Source organism: Zea mays, chromosome 3 (assembly GCF_902167145.1).
Source record: "Zea mays cultivar B73 chromosome 3, Zm-B73-REFERENCE-NAM-5.0, whole genome shotgun sequence".
In the NCBI taxonomy this organism is placed as follows: domain Eukaryota; kingdom Viridiplantae; phylum Streptophyta; class Magnoliopsida; order Poales; family Poaceae; genus Zea; species Zea mays.
This window is the reverse complement of record NC_050098.1, coordinates 214,425,963-214,452,296: the sequence shown is the minus strand read 5'-3', so window position 1 is coordinate 214,452,296 and position 26,334 is coordinate 214,425,963. Positions and strand designations below refer to the sequence as shown.

Below are 26,334 nucleotides of genomic sequence, written 5' to 3'. Positions count from 1 at the left end.
CCGCCAATGGTAACCTATGGCTCACTGGGAACTGGAATCTTCTACGATTCCTATATTAATCCAACTGCATCTATAGAATCTCTCTTTAAAATCCAGTGAAGTTTCTACGCGCGCTCGAGACACAGCCTAATCAAAACAAGGAATAGGCCAGGATCCAAGACGAGCTTGTCCTCCTTGCACGATTAGTCCCAACAATGGCAACATGGAATGCTCACAACCACGACAGAACACCAGCACAACCAACTCTGAGCAAACTTTAATGAACCCGAAAAGGTAAATAGCTAGGCAAAAATTCTGGCCAAAATATGTACATTTCAATTATGCTGCATCCCTAACATTATTCCTACACAATGCAAAAAAATGGTGATGCTTCCTACACCAAACAACTTAGCAGTTAGTAATAAAATACATAATACCCGGATGGTGAGCCATCCATCTATGTTCACAGTACAAATCATTATGACACATTGTACATTGTTTACAGCACAAAATGTATGAAGCTAAACATGACTCATCTCCCATCTGTTAAATTCGCATTGGTGAGCTCGACAGGAAAGGCCACATCCCGCAACTGGCACAGTACACTAATAAACGATCTGCTTAGCTATATGCTGAAGTATGTTTCCTCACAACACGAAAGCATGAAATTCAAGTGCATCCACTACTGTGCTTGGAGAAAAATTATGAGGCTCAACTGAATCCATGTCAACATTGATCAGCTATTTTCGGTGCTTCCTTTTCGTTTCAGTTCTTGGTCGCTTTTCCTCTTCCCATTCCCTCTCGTGCATTCTGCAGTTAAACCAGGTTAGGTTCATTCGTGAAACAGAATTACAAGCGTAATAAAATGAATTGCCCTTAAAACACAATTCAAATGTCGTTAAATAGAAAATAATGTAAACATGTGCAAGTGGATAGCACTAGAAATCATAATACTACAAAAGTAATTCTTCTATGGCTACAAAAGTGTAGGAGAAAAAAATGTGGCTTACTGATTTGGTGTTATATTTGCCTTTCATTTACATAAAAGTAATACATTTATCAAAAAAAAACATATGAGGCAACTAATTTTTTCCTTTTGCTACAAAGGATCTCCACAAGGTAAGGAAACTTAACTAATACGTAAACCATGCTGTTGCAGAGGGGTTTGCTTTCAAATCTAGTACGAGTAACGACAAAGCCAGGGCTTGCCAAAAACACCGCATGACATGCGGTTACCACCAGTCAAGGCCCCACTCATCATTGCCATGGTAGATGGAAAATTGGGCAATTTCCTACCAAAACTACTACAGCAACCAACATTTGGCTAAAGATACATCATTTTAGTGAGAAGTTCATCAAGGTCTCATCACAGCCCTAGTCTTAACACCTAAACATTAGAGATGAGGCCATCTATGGTGTATGGCAAGAGCCAAAGTTCTCGAGGGCATTTGATAATGAGTTGGATATGTGGATCGTTGGTCATAGTTTTTGTTCTTTCTTTGCAAATCTTCTGTACAAGAACTTGTCATATTGGCCTAGTTTGAGGCTTCTTAGGACAGTCCCAAAAGTGTCGATGGTAGTTTCCATAACATTGATTATCTTGCCATATAGATGTTTTGCTGACGTGGAAAAACAGTTAAAGAAGATAGGTAGATATTGTTTCTCCCCTGAGAAATGTTTCTCGGGCTCCAACAGGACAAGAAAACACCCATACTGTGTTGGGGCACCCATGTCATTTCCATGGACCAGGGGCTTCATTTTGCACCACAGCAGGATCCAGTGTGCTTTTCTCCTGGCCACCTTCGCCTCCCTCACCCCGAGCCATCCATGACAATGAGCATGCACAATCGTCCTCCCCTGCATCATTATCCTGGGCGGAGAGACCCTCTTTCCCCAACTGATCCCCAACCAATGCCCAGCTCTACCCCCATTGATCCTGCTCCATCTGCTTCACATCCTTAATCTCTGCAAGGATGGATCAATAGGGAAAGGGAGGCATGGAACGAGACAAAAGATCGAAGTCTTCTAGCTCCAGAAGACACACTAGTGCAGGCAGCAGGTGCTCCTACCTCTGTTGCCTCCGCAGGTGCTCTTATGATCATGACCCACTCTCCAAACATCAAGTGCTACTGCAGCCAGTGGATGATGATGATGTACCGCCCAACAGCTCAGAATGGTATGGTTCTGGGTATGATTTTTCACCTTATTCCTATCTGCAGTTGATTATTTGCAGAAGTGTATATCAGTACATGTACACGCAGAGTATCATGTGCATAGTTGGTACTTGGTCGCTGGATTTGTCTCACGTGTATAGTTGAGCATCACCTAGATGTAAATAAAGGCATGTGAATTTGTATGATAGCTACATGGATGCTTGTTGTAGCTGATCAACTCCTTTTTGTGATGTATGCATGTGGTCATTAAATTCTTTTCCATATATTATAGTAACCATGGGATGGGAAGGTTAGTTCCTTACTACCCTCTCTCTCCCCCCTCTAGAAACTACTCAAAAAAACTATGGGTTAGGACTGCCCTTAGGCACTTTTTCTCTCCCTAACATTGTAACATAATGATGTTCCCATAATGTAACTTTGACATTGATTTTTATTGTAATATATTTGTAAACTCTGAATTATAATATCACGCCACTTCTTTTTCGGGTGAATCTATTCATATCAAATTCAAATGCACAATATTGATGTCCAAACATTAGTATGATTCCATAAAATACAATACATGGGCCACTTTTTCACGACTGGGGGGAGAATTGTTGTTGATTTCTGTAAAGTTCAAATTATTAGTTATTTTTACATAGCCTCATTTGGAAGGAAAAAAATAACCTCCTTGGAAGGAAAAAAATAACCTCCTTCCAAATGAGTAATCATGAAAGGGCCTCTAACTGAGTAGGTTAGGTGGTCTGAATAGTACTCCTTAGGTCTCCCCGAATGTCCCACGCCATACGTTCCCACATGGGCTACGGTGCCGCTATGTATGGGTGGGACAGGGGTGTTCTCGACCTATACGAGGTCTTCTTAAATGCAATGTCTGGGGTGCTTTCTTATCCCCCAGTTCGAGTTTTTTTGTGAGAATGTAATCAAAGCTAAGATATTATGACTTTGATTTTGTCAACAAAATCCAACAAACCAAGAAAACAGAAAACAAAGAGCAAATCGCAAAGTGGAAAAGATTTTTGTTAGGAACTGCGCAGTGCACATTTGAACAAAAAAAATATTCTTTATTAAACTCACTGGTCAGACTCTCGACGACTTGACTTGCTTGTCATGTCCTTGCCATGTGTCCTAGGAAGGTCATCAGCGTGTGAAATACGATGCTGTGAAATTACCCCTTTCCTTTCTCTTTCTCGTATGTCAGACAATTGTGAGCTGCCAGATCCATGGGAGGGAGGCTGTGGAGCAGAAGGTGCATATTCCCCAGCTTCTAAAGTCTGTTCTCGCTTGATCTTTCTCCGTTTAGAAACATTACTAGGATCACTGTCTTCTTTCAAAGAAGTCCCCTTTTCCCTATCCCTGTCATCTACCTACACAATCAACAAAAGATCTGTAAGTCAAAGATGTGGTTCTTGAAGTTGAAGCCACCTAACAAGGAAGCACATGTGAAATTACAGCTATAGGATTCTTCTGCTGTTAAATGGCAGATAACAATCATGACATACAGAACAAATGTAAAATTGTACTGATACAACAACAAAAAGAAGAGTACATAGTGGTCACACAGCAGATGCACGACATTGGTAAAGACATCTTTTACCTTGTTTGATAAAGTATCCCTGTCCTCACGCTTTCTATCACGAATATCTTCCTCTCTTCTGTGCTTCCCATCATCCTGAAATGACGAAATATTCTCCTCTGACTGCCTCCTTTCTTTCTCATCGTGCCTAGGAGATGACCTTTGAACATGCCTGGAGCTCCCACCCCTTCGGTCAGCATCTTCTTCACGTCGGTTGGCGCCAACTGATTGGGGTACAAAACTTGCGGGAAGAGGTGGGGGCGGTGGCAAACTTTGCCCTCGGAATCGTTCATCAGAAGAATGTGTCCGGTCCACCGAAGGTTCAGCATATTTAACTTTATTCCTCTCATCCTTATTTCTATCCTCTCTACCTTTTTCAAGGGCTTTATCTGTACCTCTCTCTTGCATCCTTTCAATGGAACGTTCTCTCCTGTCCGACAATCTATCTGTTGATCTCTCAATGGCATCTTCCCCACGACGCCTTTCACCCCGATCTAATTTTTCCCTAGGATCTCTGTCATATTTATCATCAGATTTTTCTTTTATTTTGCCCGCTCTTAAATTTTGTTCCTCATTAGCACTCTTCTCATGATCCACTGAACGAAACTTATCTCCACCACGTGAGTCCAAACTCTTTTCCTTGTCTACATGGTGTTCACTCAAATCGGGTTCATTTTCTCCCTTCCTCCGTTTACCTGATCTATCTTGCTCCTCAACCGGCGGTCTTTTTTGCTGTCTCACAGGAGAGTCAATCATATCAGTAGACTCAACAGAGGGATTGGCTGCTCCATTATGTGTAACTGCATTTCTTTGAGAAGATGATGAAACCTTATGCGGCGCTGGATGCAAGTTACCATTGCTAATAGTGGTACTGGTTTCTTGGGCAGCATCAGCTGCATGAGACACTTCTCTATCAACAGTGGAGACTTGTTGATTTACATTCCAGCTTGTAGGTTTCCCAGCTTTTGCATCTTCCTTTGCAACATCATGCTTCATTACCTTCCCAGCATTGCCAGCACGCTTTTGTGTTGCCCTTGTCTGTTGCACAAAAGAACTGAAATAAATTCCAAAAGCTCATGTCCCACACAACATTGCTCACTGAGACGCATAAGCATAATGATTAATGATGTTTATTTAGTATAAGACACCTTTAGGACAAGCTACGCCCACGAGGAATTCAAAAAATAAATAATGAGTTAGGAAGCTAACCCCCACCCCCTCCTACTTAGCCATAGCCAGGTGTTGCCTAAAACTATGATAACCTAGACTCTTTCCATGCTATACATATTAAACTAGCTTTGTAATTAATGATATCAAACATCGAGTACAACCTGACAAAATCCAAATAGCACAAGATTTTGGCGGCAAACAGTCCATGAAAATTAAGAGGTCAAAAGTAGGAACTAATACCAGGGCTTTCAAACAAATAATTGAAATCATGACAAAAAAACATATGGAGGAGTTACTATTCAATCAATTAATATAGTTTCACAAAATATAAATTGAGCAGGCAGACTGAAAGAAAGACCATAGATTGAGCAGACTGAAATAATGATAAAAACAGTCAAAGTAAAACCATGCATATATTTAGTGATGGGAATGTGTTCATTAAGTGTTCTTGTGTTTCCTTTTCCCTTGAATTCAAGTAATAATGTATGCAGAGGGGGCAGACCCAGTGCAAGCGGCTCCTTTTTTTTGACCGGGATACGGCTCCCATATGAGTGGGGTCTGATGAAGGTATAAACTGAAACAAGCCTTCTCCCCGCAAATACGGAGAGAGGCTGCTTCAAACCAGCGACCCGGTGACTCAATGAGACAGCTATCACCACTGCACCAAGCCTGCACTTCCTATGATAACTAAGGGTGGTAATGGGCTCTAAATTTTACACTATAATAAGGATCGAATCGGATTAGGATCGGGCTCTATTCCAATTCATTTTTGAACTAAAACTAATTAAGGGCCCTAACTTATTGTGAAGAAACATTTGGATCGTGATCCATTACCGCCCGGCCACCCCTAATGATAACCATGCAAAATAACAAAAATATAAACTAAAGACGTGAACTGACAGATACCTCAAATTCTGAAGTAGATTTTGTAGAAACTTTAACCCCCTCATCAGACACAGGTTTTGGAGGCTCATCCATTGCACGTGCAACCACTGAAGATTTCCCTTGTACGGAGGAAGATTGTATTAGAATATCAGATCCATTTGAAGCCACAGTGCTCTTCTTTTGCTGAACGTCAGGCTTCATAGCACCCTCTGACCTTTCATGCCTATTCTCTACAGACTTTGCACGGGCATTTTGATCTTTTGCCATCGAGAGATCTGCTGACTGGTTTCCTGTAGGAGATCCAAAGATTAGTGATGCTCAGGCTAATGACAAAACTTACACAAAAAACTTCTAAACATTCCATTTACCAAGCACAGATCTTGCTGTTGCTGGCTTCAGATCAATGTGACCCCCGCCAAACTCTTCTTCAGATAGCCAAGAACTCTGCACAATAGAGAGCATCGCGTTTGTACATAATGTACACAAATAGATGTCTCCTACTGGAGACAGGAAATCGATAAAAAAATGGCAGACCCAATGCCGAAGGCTCCCACATGAGTGAAGTCTGGAGAAGGGATAAACCGAGGCAAGCCTTCCCCCAAAAATGTGGAGAGGCTGCTTCAAACCCACGACCTGGTGACTCAATGAGGCAGCTCTCACCACTGCACCAGGCCTGCCCTTCTGGAGAGGGGAAAACGGTTTTTGGAATTATTATAGAACTAACCTTGCGAGCAGCTAAAGCAGCAGCTACACCAGTGGCTAGAACTTTAAGATCTTCTCTTTCATCCCCTTTTAGTTTAGCCACCTGGTCAAAAAGGTTGGTGAGAAATATACGTGCAACATAAGAAAAGGAATAAATAAGGACCCACCCGTTTCTCAAGATTGACACCACTTTTACGAATCACCGGGAAGACACTAGAAATCTTCGTAAGGACAATAAGGGCATTTCGAATTTCCATGTATTCTTTTGATTCCATACATTGATTAAGTGCTTTGGTGATTCTTGAACTCCACTTCCAATGAACCTTTAAAAAATAGAAAAATACAAATTAATAAATATGGCAAAAACCATAAAATACAAAGAACAGGGAATAACACAATCACATATGCATCATATATTTTGTTAGTGTAACTGTATAATCTCTCTTGTAATGGGCCTTGGCCCAGTTACTCGTCTATATTAATATACTACCAGCCCACATTAGGGTTAGGGTTTCAGTCTTCTAAGTTCTAACTTGGTATCTAGCTAGGTTTCTTCTCCCACCCTCACTCCCTCCCATAGCCGCCAACCCCTTCATCTCCCTGGCGCTGCCAGCCTTCTTCCCCAACTCTAGTCGTCGGCCCGCCTCCGCCAACTTTCCCACCTCTGGTCGCCGTCATGCTCCCTCCCCTCCCCCTCCATGCCGGACGGGCGTCACTAGGCCACAGACAGGCTCGCCCCTGGCGCGACCACGCTCTCTCAGCCGCCATCCCCAGCGACCGTGCTCTGCCCCCTCACCGACGTGTCTTCCCACCTCGTCGTCTCGTCCTCCCATATCGTCGACACCACCACAACGGCGACTTCCCTGGCCCCTGTTGCGCACGGCTGCCTCACCGGCCTGCCCTCCCACCTTGTCGACGTCGTCGTGACCAGCATCGGCGCCCTCCCTGGTGCGCAGGATCGCCCAGCCCCCTGCACCAGTGTTGGCACCCTGCTTTCTGTAGCAAACGCGCTGCACCATGTCCTGCAGACAGGAACCCACACCTAGGGGCGCCCCCAGGCTTCCCCACCCATCGTCTCCCTTCCGTGTGGGCCCTCACCACACCGTCCAGTCTCGACGATGTGTAGTATTCTTCCGTCCCCGACAAGCTCGCCCTCGTCGCGTCCACTGTGGTCCTGCCACTCTCGTCGCTTGCATCTGCTCCTCATGCCCTCCGTCACAGCCCCGTCGACCGACTCCACCTTGGTCGCAGCCCTTGCCACTGTCCAGGCCATCGTGGCTACTGCTCGAGACTGTGAACGTGTCACGACCCTCGCTTGGAAGCACGAGCGCACCACGGCGGATGCTCTAGCCTCTCAGATGGTTGAGTCGAAGTGTCTTTTCTTTGGCTCCTCCGTCGTTGTGCCCTCTCTAGTGGCCACAGTGCCACCCCCTCCCTCTGGCTTCGACACCGCCGTCCACGCCCAGGCGACCAGTGTCCAAAACACCCAGTCGCTTGTCTCCGTCGCCCTTGATCCGACGTCCACCCACTGCGCCCGCTGGCGCGACCAGAATACCAGATGCTCCTCACGCTCCAGCGCTATGCCCGCGACGACCATGTCCTCCGTCTTGGTACCGGATGGACCTTGTGGTCCTGTCGTCAATCCTCGACACGTTCACCATCGAGCTTCAGGACATCGTCCGGGAGCGCAGGGCACTGCTTGCTAGGCCTGGGTTTGCCCTCAAAGCCCAGTTCCTCGACAACCGAGAAGCACACGCTCTCCACCTCGACGTCGGTTGGAGGTTGGGACCAGCCTTCCCTCGCCGCCTCATTCGGCACCATGGTGTCGGCTATGCCCCACCTCTCCAGACTGGGTGGTCAACTTCAGCACCTCCAAACCACTCATGTTGCTAGCACGTTATCTCACACTCATCCTCACCTTCCCTCCCATCCTTCTATCATTGTGGGAAACAGTTCCACCCTCTCGGTCACGTTAGTAGGTGATTCGGTTATTCCGAGACCGTTCTACCCCAAAGACATTCTTGTTGCTTCTCATATCATTCAGAATCTTCTTTCAGCATGATCTATGGACTTCTCCTATTTTCAGCAAGTCAGGTTATAAATAATTATCTGGTGATTTTTTTATGAATTTCCCCAATTTCTTTGGACTTATCCACTGCGGTTGAAGTCTGATACTTTTCGCACTCTTTCATACTTTTTTGCTTCGGTCTCCACCTAGTTCAATCGCCCCTGTACATGCTCCCAGTGTGACAATGGTCACAAGTTCGACAACTCCACCACCACCACCCCCTGCTCTTTCTTTCTCTCACGGGGTTCAGTTGCGACTCTCGTGCCCCTACACCTCCCCTCGTAATGGTCAGGTCAAAGGCATGATTCGCACCACCACCAACATGATTTGTTGCATTCTCTTCCAAGCGTCACTCCCGCTAGCTATTGGGTGGAGGGGTTGAATACTGCCAGCCATCTCCCCAAATGCCTCCCCTCCAAGGCGGTCAGTCATCCCATTCCTTTCTTCGCCCTCTTCGGCATTGCCCCTTCATATACACACACACCCATGTCTTTGGTTGTGCATGCTATCCTAACACCTCCGTTATCGCTCCTCACAAACTTTCCCCCGATCCACTCGATCTCTTTTCCTTAGGTACTCCTCTAACCACAAGAGGTATCGGTGCCCTGCCCTCACCCAACGCGTCATCACCTCTCGACATGTCGGTTTTTATGAAGATGCCTTTCCCCTTGCTGGATAATCGCCACCTCCCGACCTCGACAGTCACCTCGATTCCGATCTCGTCATCGTACCTTATCTTCCCCATCATCGGTCCCACCGACCTCTTCCATGTCGTGTGTGGTCCCTTCCCCTTCGATTGCATCATGTGCGGTCACGCTGCCTCCGCTTGCGCCACGCGTGGCCCCGTCACCCCCGCCTATGCCTCGCTCGGCCCCGCCTCTTTGGCCGCCTTCGACTCGCTTCGCCAATCCCGCCCGCGTCTACCAACGTCGTTTGCAATCCCAACCCTCGATCCCCTCCGTTGAGTCGGCCCATGCCTCGTCCCGCTTCTGTGACGATCCGATATGCACCATCCGATCATTATCCACCGCAACCCACGCCATGTTCACCCGGTGTTCTCAGACTTGTCGATCGGATGGTGCTCACAATCGACGTTGCTCCAGCTTCCTCGTATGTCGCCCCTCCGTGCACGCCACGCTCGTTGATCCCCATTGGCGTCGCGCTATGGAGTATGCGGCCCAACTAGCCAACCACACCTGGGACTTAGTGTTCTGACCCGTTGGCACTAATGTGGTCACCGTCAAGTGGATCTTTCGCCACAAACTCAAGTCTGACGGCTCCCTGGATCGGTACAAGGATCGTTGGGTCCTTCGGTGTTTCACTGAACGCCCCGGAGTGGACTACGACGAGACCTTTAGTCTTGTTGTCAAGCTCGCCACCGTTCGGACCATCCTCTCCCTTGCCCTCTCTCGAGACTGGGCGGTCCACCAGCAGGACATCAAGAATGTCTTCCTTCACAGCACTCTGACCGAGACAATGTATTGCAGCCAGCCCACCGACTTCATCGGCTCCGCTCGCCCAGGTATGGTGTAAGTTGAAACGTTCTTTGCCCCTGTTTGTTTCGGCTTTTCGCAGCTTCTGGCCACCAAAAGTTGTTGTGGACTGCCAAACACTCAGCTTTTCAGCCAGCTTCTATAAAATTCGTTTGGGTAAAAACCATTCAAAATCAACATAAACATATAATCGGTTGAGTCGTCGCAATAGTAGTAATCGGTCACTTTATAGATCCTGGGCCCCATGGACAACTTTATCTTCCTCCGCACGTAATCCTAATGATACTCAGATTCTCTACACAGCCAGATTCTCCCCACAGCTAGATTCTCGGAAAAGCTGGTCAGAAAAAAGTTGAACCAAACAGGCCCTTTGTATGGCCACAAGCAGGCACCGCGGGTTTGGTACAGTCGCTTCGCCTCCGACTTGTTCATCCATCGGTGCGGCGACGGCACCGTCTACCTCCTCTACTTCAACGACATCATGCTCACGATGTCCACCTCTTCCTTCACCAAAGTCGGTACGCCATCGAGATTCTGGAGCAGGCTAGCATGTCCAACTGCAAGCCCTGCTCTACGTCTGTTAACACTCGGACGAAGCTCTGCGACAACAATGGCTTCACGGCCAGCGACGTGACGGGATATCGGAGAGCCTAACCGAGGCTCTCCAGTACCTCACCTTCACAGACTCGACATCGCCTACGCGGTCTAGCAGGTGTGCCTTCACATGCACACCCCATGGGAGCCCCACCTCACAGCTGTCAAGCGGATTCTTCGCTACCTTCGCGTCTCCCTCGACTTCTGCCTCCTTTAACCCTCTCCGACTTCTAAGCTGGTAGTCTACACCGACACCGATCGAAGCTTCCTGCCTCCGTTAGCTTCTTCATGAGCTCCACACCCCCCTCACGTGTGCCACCCTCATCTAATGCGACAACGTCAGGGCGGTCTACCTCTCCAATCTCGTGCAATGTCAGCGCACGAAGCACATGGAGATCAACCTCCACTTCATCCACAAGTGTGTCGTTGTCGGCGATGTACGCGTTCTCTGCGTCCCAACAACTTCGCAGTTCACCAACATCTTCGCCAAGGGGCTTCCTTCCACAATTTTCAACCATTTTTGGTCCAGTCTCAACATTTGTACATGATAGAGTTGTGAATGCGGTGGAGTGTTAGCGTAACTGTGTAAACTCTCTTGTAATGGGCCTTGGCCCAGTTAGCCAGCTATATTAACATACTCCCAACCCACATTAGGGTTAGGGTTACAGTCTTCTAACTTATTTCCTGATCTTTTAGATCAACATGACCAAACATAGAGGGAATAGCAAGATACTAAGACATATAATAATATACTAATACTAAAGATTATATTAGTATTTCAGGGATTAATACATAGAATTACCAAGACATGTACTAATATACATAGAACTAATATCATGGATTATATGACAGAAGCTCCACTTAGAAAAGTGGAGTTACACATGATCATTGTACATAGGAACAATAGCGGCTACCGAAACATACTAATTCCTTAGAAGATGTCTATATGACCCCTTGAACTACCGTTGTTGGTCTACTTCACCCCCTAACATACAAAACAAGGTATTCTACCCCATCGTCTATCCAAAACCATGTAACCAAGCCCCTATGTGGTTTCAATTGGTGGTTTCACCATTGTGGCTTTTTATGGTAAACAGTGCTCATAAAAAGCTGAAAGTACAGGATTAGATCTGTAAAACAAACGGACTTGAGCGTAGTGGTGCTGAATTGTGAACCTCGCTTGTGACAACGAGGCAAAACCACCAATCGGAACCACCTAGGGGTTAGATTAGGTGAGCAGATAGAATACATGGTTTTGTAGGTTAGGGGGTGAAGTAGACCAACAGCAATATTTCAGGGAGTCCTACTAATTCCAACGACCAACGTATAAGTTCCCCTTCTACTCCATACCTCACACATTCGGATTCAGCGAACTATCATTATTACTGGATTGAGTATTTGAGTATGCACAATTCCAAAGCCACTTTATAAATTATTGTGTTCGAAGCATATAAGGTATATCATGACCTTTTCTTCATCCGCTACATGAGAAATGATAGAATGTACAGGGAAAGAATTTCATGCAACGGTAAATATAACTTTAAGAACAGATAAAACCTACCCGAACAAACTGACTGTAGGACACACGCTGGCTGTTTGGGTATCTGAAGTACACTGCAAAACCAGGTTTGTTCGCACATTCACGCTCATAGACAGATTCATCACTCTGCAGTATGTTGGAGATAAACAATTAAGAAGCACTAAAACAATAACCGACACTCCCATTCTTTACCATGAATACAGCAATGATAAATGTGTGGTAACAGTTGAGAGGGAAAATACCTTCCAATAGTAGGCCATCTTCAACGTATCATGAAAAAATCTTCCAAGCCTGCCAGCTTCAAATTCTGTGCAACAGCATATCATTGGCTGTAGGGTTTTACAGACAAGAACATCGATATGATTGACTGTGTTAAAGAAGGGAGTCCCAAGGGAGTGTAGTGTTTGGACAAATGTAGCACAATACACTGCATCTTGCATACTAAAAACACATCGTGGGAATATGCAGCGCTGCAAGAATTCCATGTTGATTTTCATTGCATCCGGACTGGAGCTCAACCACTTATCCTTTTCACGAGCTAACCTTTGGACCACAGATGCAACGTGCTGCTGGTGCTTCTGAGATTCACTGTTCAGTCTGTCAAGTAAATCTTGGATTCTCTCCTTGTCCTTCTTACGTCTTGAAATTGCAATGCTAGAATTATCTGAGTTGTCCTCCAATTGTTTGAGATTCTCGTGCAGCTTCTTGATTTCTGTATCATAACGGTCTTTTGGAAAGTGAAGATCATAGAGTGTTAAGCCCCAGAAAGCAGCATATAGGTCTGGTGAAAGACTGTTCCAAGCTTTTGCTGGCAAAATTGACTGGACTGCGTTAAGAAGATCTGACCACCTATACCAAAACAGAATGTTCATGTGAGTTGGTACCTTAAGTTGCCATGGATGGACTAATAGTCCGGTAATCATGCACTGCAGATCTTCAATAAACATGTATCAAAGTTAATCATCGCTAAATCCGTAAGTCACATAAATCTCAGCCAAATATTAAGCCAAAAGAATGGCATGAGTATAATAATTCAACATTTAAGAAATTGCTCATTTCCACAGCCATCAGGGATGATAAAGAGACCTCTCACCACGGAAAAAATGAAAAGATATTTTGAATGGGGAAATATGAGGAAAAAGTTTCTGTATTTGTGCTCTGACATTTTGGAGGGAGTATATATTGCTTTCAAAAACATCCTTTATTTGCTACTCCCTCTATTCGAAACTATAAGTCGTTCTGGCTTTTCTAGTCTCTAGACATAGAAAAAGCTAGAACTTATAATTTGTACTGGAGGGAGTATTTAACTTCTATATTTGCACCTCACCGATACCATGATGGAACACCAGTGTAACATATCAATTGAAAAGCTCAACAGTTGCAAATATTAGATAATGATGGAGGGACACAGGAATTATTAGCCACCTTTGTACCTTAGTATTCAACAAACATAAAATGGCAATTCCCCTATAATTTCAGGGTAAAAGGATGAAAATTGATGATATAACATTGATAATCCATACTACAGAATAGATAATCGATGTGAAGAAATAGAATCTGAAGCATGCATCATAAGGATTCCAATGGCTCACGTTATTAAAAAAAAGAATACAAATTAATACAAGTTATAGGGTGTTCATGGATTATACTCCCTCCGATTTTTTATATTTGCCGTTTGTTAGTGCAATTTTGAACTGTACGACGTCAAATAAAAAAGAATGGAGGTGGTACAATACTAAACCAAATCATCTCCATCAAACCAAACAAATGTAATGACTAATGACAAACATGCATACTCGTCAAAGACAGTCAAATTAGGAAGACTTACATGATTGGTTCCTGAAACGAGTCAAGATGTAAGATAAGATCATCAGATGATACAGATTCTCCTTCCTCGTTATCATCAAGAGGCCAACAAGTGTCACCTCCATTAGTGCTCTTAAAAAGCCGCATCACTGGGCGGTATATAAGGAAAGCAACCTGGATATAAATATGAAGACCACTATGTCACCCATAATGAAGAACAGTACTGAAACAAGTAGCACCACCAACACCCGCACACAAGGCAACAACAAAGGTGAGCAAAAGTGGTGGTAGAAACCGAAATTTACTACCTCTGGCTCAATGTGGTATTTATGGACAAGATCTTGCAAAGGAGGTATTAGTTGAGCATAGGCAGTTGGAGTTACGGCGCTTGAAAGAAACTCAACATACTGAAGAAGTATCCCATGGCATCTATCAAACTGCTCACTGACCATTTTGATATAGGTGGCATCAGCGTTTATTATGATCCTGAGAACAGAAACAGTTTTATCAAGATTGAAATTGGTGCATAAAGCTAAAATTAAATATGACAGGATCTATTGTCAACACATAAACTTTATGTAGGGGCATTGGCCAGACAAAGGGACAATTTGCCAGATAAAAAATAATTTAATAAATAATGTCAGCCAAGGCTTGACACCTATCCTACTCCAGTACGTACTTCCTTTGATGGTAAATCATTAGCAATCACGCCATTTATATTTCTGCATCGCCATTTGCATGGTTTGGAACAAACACATGGAACAAAGGCAAGATGCCTGATAATGGCCCCACCAAGTTAATAAAAATCTTACTTGGATCGATGCTGGGCAATAAGCAGTAACATAGGAACTGCAAGTTTGGGCTCATCTTTTGGAAGCAACGAATCCCTTAGCCTGTTTGTGGACTTACTCAACACCTGCGTAAGAATTACATTTTTTGGTAAGACAATTGTTTGATCCAAATATGCTGCTGAGATAGATGAATGTCCCTTCAACCTTATAGTTTCTTGTTGCTCCGAACAGTGAAGCTTGCTGCCGCAAAGTCTCACTTCCTGCCATAGCATCAACCTGTTCCTCTGTCATGTTCTCGGTGTACTGCACATTCGCCATTTGCTGAATGAGCTCCTGCATGACTAATTCATAGTTAGTTGCCAGTGCATCGCTACGGTTTCTATATATCATATAGGTAGACATTGCTTAAATGGGATAGTTATTCAAACACGATCCAAACACATAGATTAGGTGAGTGCGGATGGCGAGGTATGTGACTGTGTGGTGTGGGGTCAAACAAGATGAAGTGTTTTCTCTCATCTTTTTCCACACTCACGAGATCAGGTACGATGATGAGGGAGGAGTACTAGACTATTGACTATAGATGGCCAAATGGGTTGTGCCTAGCGGGCCCAAGGCACGACCCATTTAATAGTGCCATGGCCTGGCCCAACGCACGATGAAACTCCCACTTTAAAGGTGTAGTGATGTTAGGCTTCACACTCATATGATTCAAAGGAGGAAAGAAAGCTTTAAAAAGAGCAGCCAAGAGACCTCCAGGACAACAAGTTCAATGCCCACACCCTTCTTCAGTTGATTAACAAGATACTGCAAAAGGCTTTTCAGTTCCACAGCATTATGCTTCTTGCACCTGTAAAAATGAATTGGATCAAAATAGAGTCAGCAGCAGAATATACTTTATCAATAATAACTGGAAGGTGGAAACACAGTGATCAAAAATCTGAATACTGAATACAATAACTCTTAACAAATGTAATGAATTTGGAAAGAGTAATCAAGTGCAATAAGTAATATAAACATAGGATACCAGAATGTAAAAACAGTTCCGGAGTCAAAAGGTACATACAGGTGCCCCCAAAAGGATGCAAGACATTGAAGCCAATCTGAGAGATTAAGTCCATCATCTTTAAGTTTTGCACGCCCACCTTGGGCCAAGCGTTCAATGACAATATATTGCAAGATGTCATACTCCAGCTGTAAATGAAGTGTACGATTAAACAATGCTGTAAATAAAACAGATGACAATCCAAAGGCATGTTAAAATAATTGAAGCTGATATCGTAAAGGGGGTAGTGCTAGATTCATAAATCATGCAATAATTACAATAAAACATAAAAAATATGCACAATACTTAGATAAAATAATAGCTACTACCTGAGTCAAGTACTTAAAAGCATCCACAACTGGTGTAATCATATCCCTGTATGCTTCAACCTGCAAAATTTTAGCGTGCAACTGTAAATAAAATCGGTAAAATACACAAGAATTTAACGCATAGCATAGTGCAAACAACCAAAGATAGAAATATAAATTTTGTTTCAGGATCACTGAATTGTAAGTATTGATTTCAACACTAAAGAAGTGTAATAATAAATATTACTCCCACGAGGTATGAGAAGTAGAAAACCGTATACCAAGATAGTGTTGATCGTTGCGCTAGTAACTCCACTGACTGCAGCCACACTCATGGGCCGACGTATCACCACATAAATGGCTAGGACTCTGTGTTTTGCATGGATGCACGCACAGGAAGGACCACATGCAATGAGTGAAGGAATATGAACAATGCCCTAACTACAGCATGCAAACAACCACTTAGGTTTTGTGAGATTGATTAATAATGTGCCCTTTACATTAATCTTATTAAAGATATGTACACTAATGTTGTGACAAGTGTCCGAACAAGTGATGGGGACACCGATGACTTTCCAATTAACATAGGACTACATCAAGGGTCGGCTTTGAGCCCTTATCTTTTCGCTTTGGTGATAGATGAGGTCACAAGGGACATACAAGGAGATATACCGTGGTGTATGCTTTTTGCCGATGATGTGGTACTTATTGAGGAGAGTAGGAGTGGTGTTTCGCAAAAGTTGGAATTGTGGAGGCAGACGCTGGAAGCAAAAGGTTTTAGGCTTAGTAGGTCTAAAACGGAATATATGAAGTGTGATTTCAGTGCCATGGGGTATGAAGATGGCGATGTTAGTCTTGATGGGCAAGTGGTACCCAAAAAAGACACTTTTCGTTACTTAGGGTCAATGCTTCAGAAGGATGGAGACATCGATGAGGATGTCAGTCATAGAATTAAAGCTGGATGGTTGAAGTGGCGGCAAGCGGCGGGTGTCTTATGCGACCCCCGGGTGCCACACAAACTAAAAGGCAAATTCTACAGGACAGCAATCCGGCCGGCTATGTTGTATGGAGCAGAATGTTGGCCCACTAAAAGACGACATGTCCAACAACTATGTGTGGCAGAGATGCGTATGTTGCGCTGGATATGTGGCCACACAAGGAGAGACCGAGTCCGGAATGATGATATACGAGAGAGGGTAGGAGTGGCGCCAATTGAGGAGAAGCTTATGCAACATCGTTTGAGATGGTTTGGACATATCCAACGAAGATCTAAGGAGGCACCAGTGCATATCGGAATAATTAGGCGTCCCGAGAATGTGAAGAGAGGTAGAGGTCGACCAATCTTGACGTGGACAGAGGTTGTGAAGAGGACCTGAAGGAGTGGAATATTGATAAAGAGCTCGTCGTGGATAGGAAGGGGTGGAAGTGTGCGATTCACGTGCCAGAACCTTGATTTATAGTTTCGCTTTTCCTCTTTAATCGTTTGACCTTTTCTTGTGCCCATTTAGATCTTGCTGGTTCTTGTGGGTTTTATCTCTTTTATGTGTTTCCCCGTCTCGTCGTTTTTCGGTTCTCCTTTGCCTTTGTTTCCCCTTTTTTGGGGGGGTTGAGCTCTGAGGTTTTCATACGGGGTTTCATCTCTAGCCTACCCCAACGTGCTTGGGACAAAAAGGCTTTGTTGTTGTTGTTGTTGTGATTAATAATGTGCCCTTTGGACTCTTCAGTGCCCATGTACACTGTATAAACAATTGATTAATACTGTGGCACTGTGCCCTTTAGACTTTTCAGTACCCATGTACACTGTATAAACAGGACTTTTTCAAAACCCAATAATGTCTAAGAAACTGGTTTGGAGGTGAATTTAGAGATCCTTTGACAAACTGTGTCCCTGCACCGCAATTACCCTAACATGACCAAAAATGGTTAATTTGCAGTGCCCACAAGTGCAATGTTAGTTAAAACTTAAAAATTAGGGTAACAGTAGAGTTTCCAAAAGTCAGGCATTATTTCTTTGGGATCATGTTCAATTGTTCAGTCATCCCTACAAAAGAGATAATCATGCTCCCAAATGTAGTCCATAACGAATTACAAAAGTGAGAACAACAACCACAACAAAGTCTTTTAGTCCCAAGCAAGTCGGGGTAGGCTAGATTTAAAACCAGACAAACGCACAAGTCAAGGTCCTGACACAAGGATAGCAATTTTCCATGCACTCCTATTCAAGGCTAAATCTTTGGATATATTTCATCCTTGCAAATCTCATTTTACTACTCTTCCTATGTCAACTCCGGTCTTCTTCTCTTCCCATTGCTCGCGCTGGTGCCTCAGGAGGTCTTCATTGGATATGTCCAAACCATCACAATCAATGTAGGCAAGTTTTTTTTTCAATTGGTGCTACCTCTAACTTATCATGTATATCATTGTTCTGGACTCGATCCCTTCTTGTATGGCCACAAATACAACGCAACAATCGCATTGCTAAAACACTTATCTGTTGAACATGTCTTTAGTAGGCCAACATTCTACACACAACAATATAGCAAGTCGAATCGACGTCCTATAAAACTTGCCTTTTAGCTTTTGTGGTACCCTCTTGTCGTATAGAATGCTTCCACTTTGCTTTGGTTTTATGGCTAACATCTTCATCAATATCCCTGACTCTTTGTAGCATTGATCCTAAATACCTAAATGTGTCCTTCCAGGGCACTACTTGACCTTCCAAAGTAACATCTCCTTACTCATGTGTAGTAGTGCCGAAATCACATCTCATATATTCAGTTTAAGTTCTACCGAGTCTAAAACCTTTGGACTGAGTCTCCCGCCACAACCTTTGGAATGACAAATAGTGAATGCCATAAAACCTCTTCTAAACTTTCCATTCCATTCACACCACTTCCAATCTTGTACCCTTCTCGCCATATTTTGTTTTTCTCAGGACAATAATCATTTCATTGTCAGTTGGATCAACTCTAAACAACACCTAGAGGTGAGTTCACATTAAACAAATAAACATACCTCCCTAACGTTCATTAAGCAGATTTACAAGCATCTTAACATAACTAACCTTTTTTGTGTGTGTGTGTTGTGGAGGGGATCTAGTTGTGCAGGGCACCAGTGGAGCAATAGCCAGCTATACCACTATGGTATACCAAATAGCATGGCAACAGGAAAGAACATGGCTATTGGTGGATGCCATGCATGGCAAAATGATACTGAACTATGGAGTTAGATGTTTCATTTGAAAAGGCTAAACAGAACTCATTCGAAAAAAATATTAGTTGCCAGGAAGTAGGCATAGTGGTTCAGGTTTCCCAAGGAAATACAATGTTTGGAACTTTGGATATGGAGCACATAATAAATTTTTAAGTGAAATCAAATAATTACCAACCCTAAAAGCAGTGAATATCACACAACTTCTGTTCCACATACCTGTTGGACAATTGTCCGAAGCACAATCATAGGATTCGCATGGGCAAGTTTAGCCACCATGCGTCCAAGTGGCTTCAGGTTTTCCTTAGCCAACCGTTTTAGGAGCCTTCTGGTGTCCAGCTGATTAAAAAATGCTATGTGTGAACTCAAAACTTGACATGAAGTGATAGATTTAAAAAATGTCAAACAGCATAGAAAGGTAACCTTTGCAGTTTGCCTTGCAGCAAGGACAATTGGGTTTTGTTCGGTCTCCTTTTCCCATTCACCATACAGACGATAGCGGGCCTGGAGACTAAGGATAGTCAAGGTACTAAATTGCTAAAAACATGAATAGAGCACTACAAAATTATACGATATCACAAACCTCATATGGAAGAAGGGAAAGAACCCCCCATATCTCCATATCAACAGCAGGATTAGCAGGGATAAGCTGCAACGAAGGGAACAAGCACGACCCAAGTGCTTCCTCGATTCGAGATTCTGGTGAAACTACATTCGCTACACGGGTTGACTCTTTTGATGAGTGGTAGTACGCTTTTAATACTCTGCAAACCTAAAAAACATGGACGATGGGTCACCAAGTACATGGTGATGTTCAACATTTTCACTGGTAGAGTATTCATGTGAAACTGGATACTTGCAAATTCCAAGCAAAGAATAATAAAAATATAACATTTTGCACAGCAACTGCAAAGCTGCAAAACTTGGTTGTTGATTGTTATAACTAGGCAACAAGCCAACAACAGTGACATTTTGGTTTATCGCAACGAATGGAGGAAATTCTAGTCATGACTATGGCTAGGTGCAATGCAAGGGCTAGTATGGTGCTTCTGTATGAATTCCAATGCCACAACCAATAATGTAGCATCTGTGTCCTGGACTAAGCCATCAGTTTGGCAGCGCCAAGTATGCATGATAGCAAGCAGTAGTAAAAGATTTAAGTCACCTTTTGAAATAATTGAGTATCACGATGAAGATATGGTCCACAAGCGGTGAGCATTTGGAAAAACTCCTTCAGCAGATCAAATGAACTTACAGACACAGCAGATGTGCCTGTCTGGTCAGCATCATTTCTAGGAGGCAGGTAATAATACAGGTGACAAACTATATGATATGCGGAAGACATTGTCTTTTCAATCATTCTGCATAAAGGAAAATAATAAAGGTGAATATAAGTTAAACTGCATAAACCTAAGAAATATAATCATTGGATCAAAAGAAATACAACAAACCTAAATAATCCATCACAGATTTCAATGTGCTCAACAGGATTTAGGTGCCCAAGACGCTCAAATAGTAGTTGTGCATGATACCTAGTAAATAACAGAGGAAAGCAATCAGTAATATTTACAACAATAAAGCATTTTTGTCCCAACAAAGTCAATCTAGACTAAAAAGTGCTTTGAAATAGCGTATTGTCTTCACAATATGATTATACAACAATTATGTTTACAAAGTGCGCAGAATATTGGTGCATCTCCTACAGAAAAGTGATTGCCACCTATGAATAAAACAATAAAAAACATTTGTGTTCATTTAATAATTATAGAACAAGTAAAAAATAACGGAACATATGTATCTTACCAGTCATGCACAGAGAGAAAACCAAGAAGTAGCCCAAGTTTCTGGTTCTTTTCCATCTCAGGGGCTCGCTCCCCAACTATATCGTTTTCCATCTCCAATGCGGTATACATATCAATAGTAATTTCTTGTTTCTCGTCATCCATAAGGTCCTTCCCAGTAGCAGCAAGGTTGATTTTGCCAATTTTATTAGCCTAAAGTCAAGAAAAAGAGTAACTTCGTTAGTCAAAGCCTCAATGTCCTACACTACATAAAGAGAAATCAATATGGCCATATTGTTAATGTAAGATCAAATCCACGTGTGGAGGTAGAAATTGTTCCGGTGAAGAAAAAAACTAAAGCTCTTTCTGTTTTTCATTACGACAAAAGGGGAAAATATTGTACATAGTTAGACAAGACAACAACGTGTAACATAACCATGCAGTATATGTCACATGAAGGGATGGCTGTACATAAGGCTTTTACTTCAAGAAACTTCTAAAGTTTTCCATCCATCAACCTTCTTGCCACTCCCTTTCATGCTACTCTCTTGGCCAGTTACAGATTTATAAGAAATACCAACCTCATCAATTCTTCTTGAAATGAAAGAATCAAAATGCTCAAACGCCTCGTCGTCATTTGGAAGCAAGTGAGAATAGCTGGAGAGAAAAAATGGTCATGACAGATCCCATTCGAGAAACAAATAGTCCAGCACCAACCAAACTATATATAGTAGAACATAAAAAAAACATAGAGAGGCTACAATCAGTGAAATCATATATTTATATATGTTCCCTTTGGTTCAGTAACACCTAAATTTGCACAACTTGAGGAAAATGAACTGATAGAAATCTAACAACACTGAAAACTGTGATAAAATTGGGAAACTAGGAAATGGCCACCATGGTACAGATAAAAGATTGAAGAACAATGCTTTTGTTGGTTACACCTTGAGAAAACCATAGCTACAAAACCTCACAGCATAAAATAAAAGGAAAAGATCTGACAATTGTTTAAATTAGAGATGTATAATGATCTTCAAGATGAATGTTAGCCATCATGAATTTTCCATGGATGAGTAGGCAATTAGAAAACATACACATTATCAAGGTCGATGAATCCAGATTTGATCAATAAAGCTGCTGTTCTGAAAAGGCCAGAAGGAACAGGGCTGTTGACATCCAATCGTTGATAGTACTGGAATTTGAACCCCAAAATTTGGGCAGCATGGGACTGAAATAAAAAAATGTATTAAATTGTGAAAACGCTGCATTAATTATGACAAAAATCATGTGAGATGTGGTAAAAAGCTGAAAATATTCATAAATTATGAGACTCCTATTATTGGATGCTGGTTCTAAACTTCTAATTCTAATAGAACAAATACCTTTGGGAAAAGAGGTATGAGCTGATTAAAGATGTTACTATCTTGGTAGAGTTCAAAGCATTCCAACACCTGGCAGACAAGAACAACAGAATTGCACAACTTCAACACCACACTCTGACATTTAAGAGCATTGGCATAGCAAACGAAGACTCACAATATCAAATACACGATTTGGGTCCAGATCAAAATGGCCAATCAATGACTGCCACAAAATAAACAATTTGTTATTACACAGTACTGGTAAAAAAAGCTAAAAATATAGCACAGAGGGAATTAAGGCCTACAGACAACCTTTATAATGCTGATCGTAACCGAAGAAGAATTCTGGCAAGCCAGATCTGAACCAACTTGACAAAGGAGTGTCACCTGAATGATCCACACACACAGATGTGTAGGTAAGAAACCGCTAAACATTAATAAGCATCACAAAAGAACCTTACAAAACTATAGGAAGAACATGATTAGCAGAAATCACAGACAGTGGCGAGGTACAATCATTTAGGTAATTTTCAAAGTACAAGTCTATATAGAGATAGAGGACGTGGTATTCCTAAGCATAGCACACTTAGCACTGTAGACATCATTGTTTACAGAGTGAGTTTGAAATAGGAGATAAGAGAGCTACTGGAGATAGCCTAAAGTGATTAAATTGGAACACATTTCCAACAGTTGCTTTGGGAATTATAAACTCATAGATTCCTACTATATTTATATTAATTTCCTATCCTTAGCATCCATATGTACTTATTACTTTAACCAAAACACATTGAACAGTGCACTTGTTTGGTACTCCCTCTATTCTAAATTATAAGATGTTTTAACTTTTCTATGTACATAGCTTTTGTTATGCACATAGATATACGCTATCTTTTTTCGGCAAGGAAGATATAAACTATGTCTATATACATAGGAAAAGCAATTGATGCATCCAAAAACCAAAATATCTTATAATTTGGAACGGTGTAGTACTAATCTAAATTTTTTAGGTTATTGGTAGGTTCATGGCCCTCTGGCATTTCTAAGAAACTCTAGGGGGATGTAAGAAACTAAGAACTGATACTTTGCTAAATTTTGACCTCATCCTAATAAACTAATTCTTACTCCAGCAAATGGATTGTCGCAGCTTCTCAATTTCCCTCCTAACAACCTATGGTTGTGACAAAGCACAACAGCAGAGGTTACAAGAGTGGTCATACCAGTCACGACACTCAAGGTGCAACATGTGTTGCGGTAGAATTTGATCAGGCTAGTACAAGAGCCAAGCATGCACTTTCAGACAAGGACAAAACCCAGATGGACAAGGCAGTATGGTAGACAAACCATCAACTACCATTCAAGGAACAGGATTATGGTTATCTTTATTCATAAGCATGTGCATCCAAGGAATAAACTAGTCAACTAAATCATTTATCCCTTATAGAAAGAAAACAGTTTCTTGAACCTCTTTCACGCTCATGTCATGTCGAGGTACTGCAGAAAAAAGAAACACAAAATCTGATCCATTTTTCTAATAGATTAGTCAACATGGTGGTTACGAAGGGTGTCATCCAATGTTTTATAGGGATGGCCTAATCAATGCTGCCGCTCTAAAATCACTACAAGAACAAAAAAAAGAACACAAAATCGGGACAAGTAGACATACATACCAACTTGGCATAGCCCTCACTTTCCTCCCGTAAGAGGTTGAATTTAGTTTGCTGGTAAAGAAGCCGTGTGTTGACCCTAACCTGTTACCAATTACAGATCAACGTCAATCGATCATATAGCTAATGTTAAAAGAAAAAACATATCACCGAATAATATGAGGCAAAAGTAAATCACTCAAGAACCACGATAATAGAGGAAAGGTAAGGACATGAATGTGATTGAGAAAAAGAATAAGGATACTATGAATATACCATGGTAAATTAGTTTACTTAAAAAAAGTTTAACAATGTGTGCCCGCAATAAGATGCCAGCATAAAACATCATGACTCAACGTGTATGACAGATAGAGAAATCAGCACATTATGCGTACCTCCTTGGATTTTAAATCCTGGCCTTTTAGCTTACTTTGCTCAACTTCCCAAAGGAAATCTTCCTTCAAGTCCATGGGTGGAGGAAATAGAAAGCATGTAATGTATCAGCTTTATCTTAAACTGATGCCAAAAGGAATAAAAAAACTCACTTCACATCGCTCTTGCAGAAGCTTAGGCACAGTAATCAACGACTCCACAAATGACTTAGTCTGCAAGATGAGTATCCATATAGAACTCAATGAGCACTTAAGCAGTCCCATTTTTAAACCAACAAGAAAGTAGACATCGAGGAGTACGAATTGTTTCATTTGCTTTAGAAGTCATGCCTAACTTATTACCATTTTAACAAGACGGCTGCGATATTCACCAGATATTGTAATCTGCATTTTGAAGTAAGTTAGAATGACTAAACACTATTAGAGGAATGTCACTAAACCAAAACACGAGGAGAAAAACTCATCCAAAAAAACACAGGTGCCAAAGCTCATGTCAGGTAAAACGTAAAAGCAGTGAATCATGGGTCAAAGTCTAATAACCTAATTGCAGCAGATAAATAAAAAAGCAACAGAGGCAGGAAAACATTTAAAATTATATGATGGGAAATGGTAATGGCACAGTGAATAGTATTATTTGCATTTATACAGTGTCGTCTCTATTGTCCACCTTTTAGTTCAAAGAAATGCATCGAAACAGAACTTCTTAGAGACACAGACACCTCATAAACGCTACAAAGTGGCCAATTCAGTCCATATACACATAGCTAGTGCCACCAAAACACATGACAGGATACAATCATACAATCCTAGTCTGAGAAAGTTAACTAATCAAATACACACCAGACACCACGAAACAAACTTACTACCCACAACGATGGCATCAGAATAAATTGCATATACTCACGTCCTGTCCTAGGTGGGCAATGATATCAACGAGCACGGAGCCGAGCTCCTCCTCCCGCCGTGCCTCCTCCACGAACACCACCGACTCCAGTGCCACTCGGCTCTTCTGGGGCGGCAAGTCGCCCAGCACCTGCGCATCCCAGCCCACCCAGTCAGCACAGAAGGACCAACGGGTGGAGGAAAACCAAATCACGGAGCAACCCGAACTGTCGAAAGCTTACAATCGCCCAGCAGAGCTCGTAGAGGAAGCGCGCCATGGGGACCGGATCAGGGATGCGGAAGGCGCCGGCGGACTGGCCCTTCCATTCGCGAAGGGACTCATCCGTGATGTGCTTGTAGTCGGGCGCCTGCAGAGGGGGCGACATGGCGGTGGCGGCAGTGTTGGTTCGGGTGAGGGTTTTGGGGATTAGGGTTTCATGGGAGCTGCCAAAGGCCAGAGAAAGAGGAGCAGGACCGGGGTGGTACCGATGGAGAAGGCGAGGAAGACAAGGACGGCAGAAGCGCGGTGTGTGCAAGCAAGAACGGGATGCGTGGCTTCCGTTTTTTGTTTTACACCAGTGAAAACAGAGGCTTGCCTAGTGCGATCTAAGCTGTCAACGGTCCAGATCCAGCGTTCATAATAGCTACCAAAGTAAACGAATATGTACATTTCAACAGAGTTTATATATTGGATCATTTGTTCTCGTTTGTGCATTTTAGAATCAGATTATATATCGTAGTTATATACTCCCTCTATCCCAAACTAAAATTCGTTTAAGAATTTTAATGAATCTATACAATGTTGATGTATGTTTTTTATATATAAATATTTACCATCATCCATTTAAATATAGTAACAAAAAATAAGAGTTAAGCCGAATAATAATTTAGATCCCTTGTATTCATACGATAGATGAGTTTAAATTGTGGATAG

General features: G+C 42.5%; 1 protein-coding gene across 2 annotated transcripts; it reads right to left on the bottom strand.

Annotated features, from left to right (window-relative positions):
- Positions 1-246: 246 nt before the first annotated feature.
- Positions 247-25,971, bottom strand: LOC103652539 (THO complex subunit 2). 2 transcript variants are annotated; one of them, XR_002268203.3, is made up of 34 exons: positions 25,643-25,954; positions 25,423-25,551; positions 24,861-24,902; positions 24,672-24,731; positions 24,522-24,584; positions 24,151-24,231; positions 22,796-22,870; positions 22,659-22,706; positions 22,505-22,573; positions 22,217-22,350; positions 21,701-21,776; positions 21,142-21,332; positions 20,790-20,870; positions 20,504-20,699; positions 19,922-20,110; positions 19,762-19,842; positions 19,558-19,677; positions 16,150-16,209; positions 15,842-15,969; positions 15,529-15,625; positions 14,980-15,108; positions 14,797-14,900; positions 14,293-14,470; positions 14,007-14,158; positions 12,421-13,027; positions 12,200-12,304; positions 6,651-6,806; positions 6,506-6,586; positions 6,150-6,225; positions 5,803-6,071; positions 3,748-4,764; positions 3,228-3,517; positions 2,049-2,192; positions 283-789 (listed from the first exon to the last, which is right to left on the bottom strand). XR_002268203.3 is itself a non-coding variant. In XM_020550513.3 (33 exons), the coding sequence occupies exons 1-33, from the start codon at positions 25,784-25,786 to the stop codon at positions 720-722; spliced, it is 5,298 nt and encodes a 1,765-aa protein (XP_020406102.1). In that variant the 5' UTR covers positions 25,787-25,971; the 3' UTR covers positions 247-719. The 2 variants fall into 2 exon arrangements, 1 of the variants encoding a protein (XP_020406102.1); XM_020550513.3 differs by lacking the exon at positions 2,049-2,192 and having other exon boundaries at positions 247-789; positions 25,643-25,971.
- Between the last annotated feature and the right edge of the window lie 363 nt (positions 25,972-26,334).

Coding starts and splice junctions, on each gene's coding strand:
- LOC103652539 (XM_020550513.3), bottom strand. CDS start 25,786: ATGTCGCCCCCTCTGCAGGCGCCCGACTACAAGCACATCACGGATGAG. Junction 22,871..24,150: donor GTGAGGGCTATGCCAAGTTG/GTATGTATGTCT, acceptor TGGATCATTCAG/GTGACACTCCTTTGTCAAGT. Junction 14,471..14,796: donor ATTGCCCAGCATCGATCCAA/GTAAGATTTTTA, acceptor TTCTGTTCTCAG/GATCATAATAAACGCTGATG.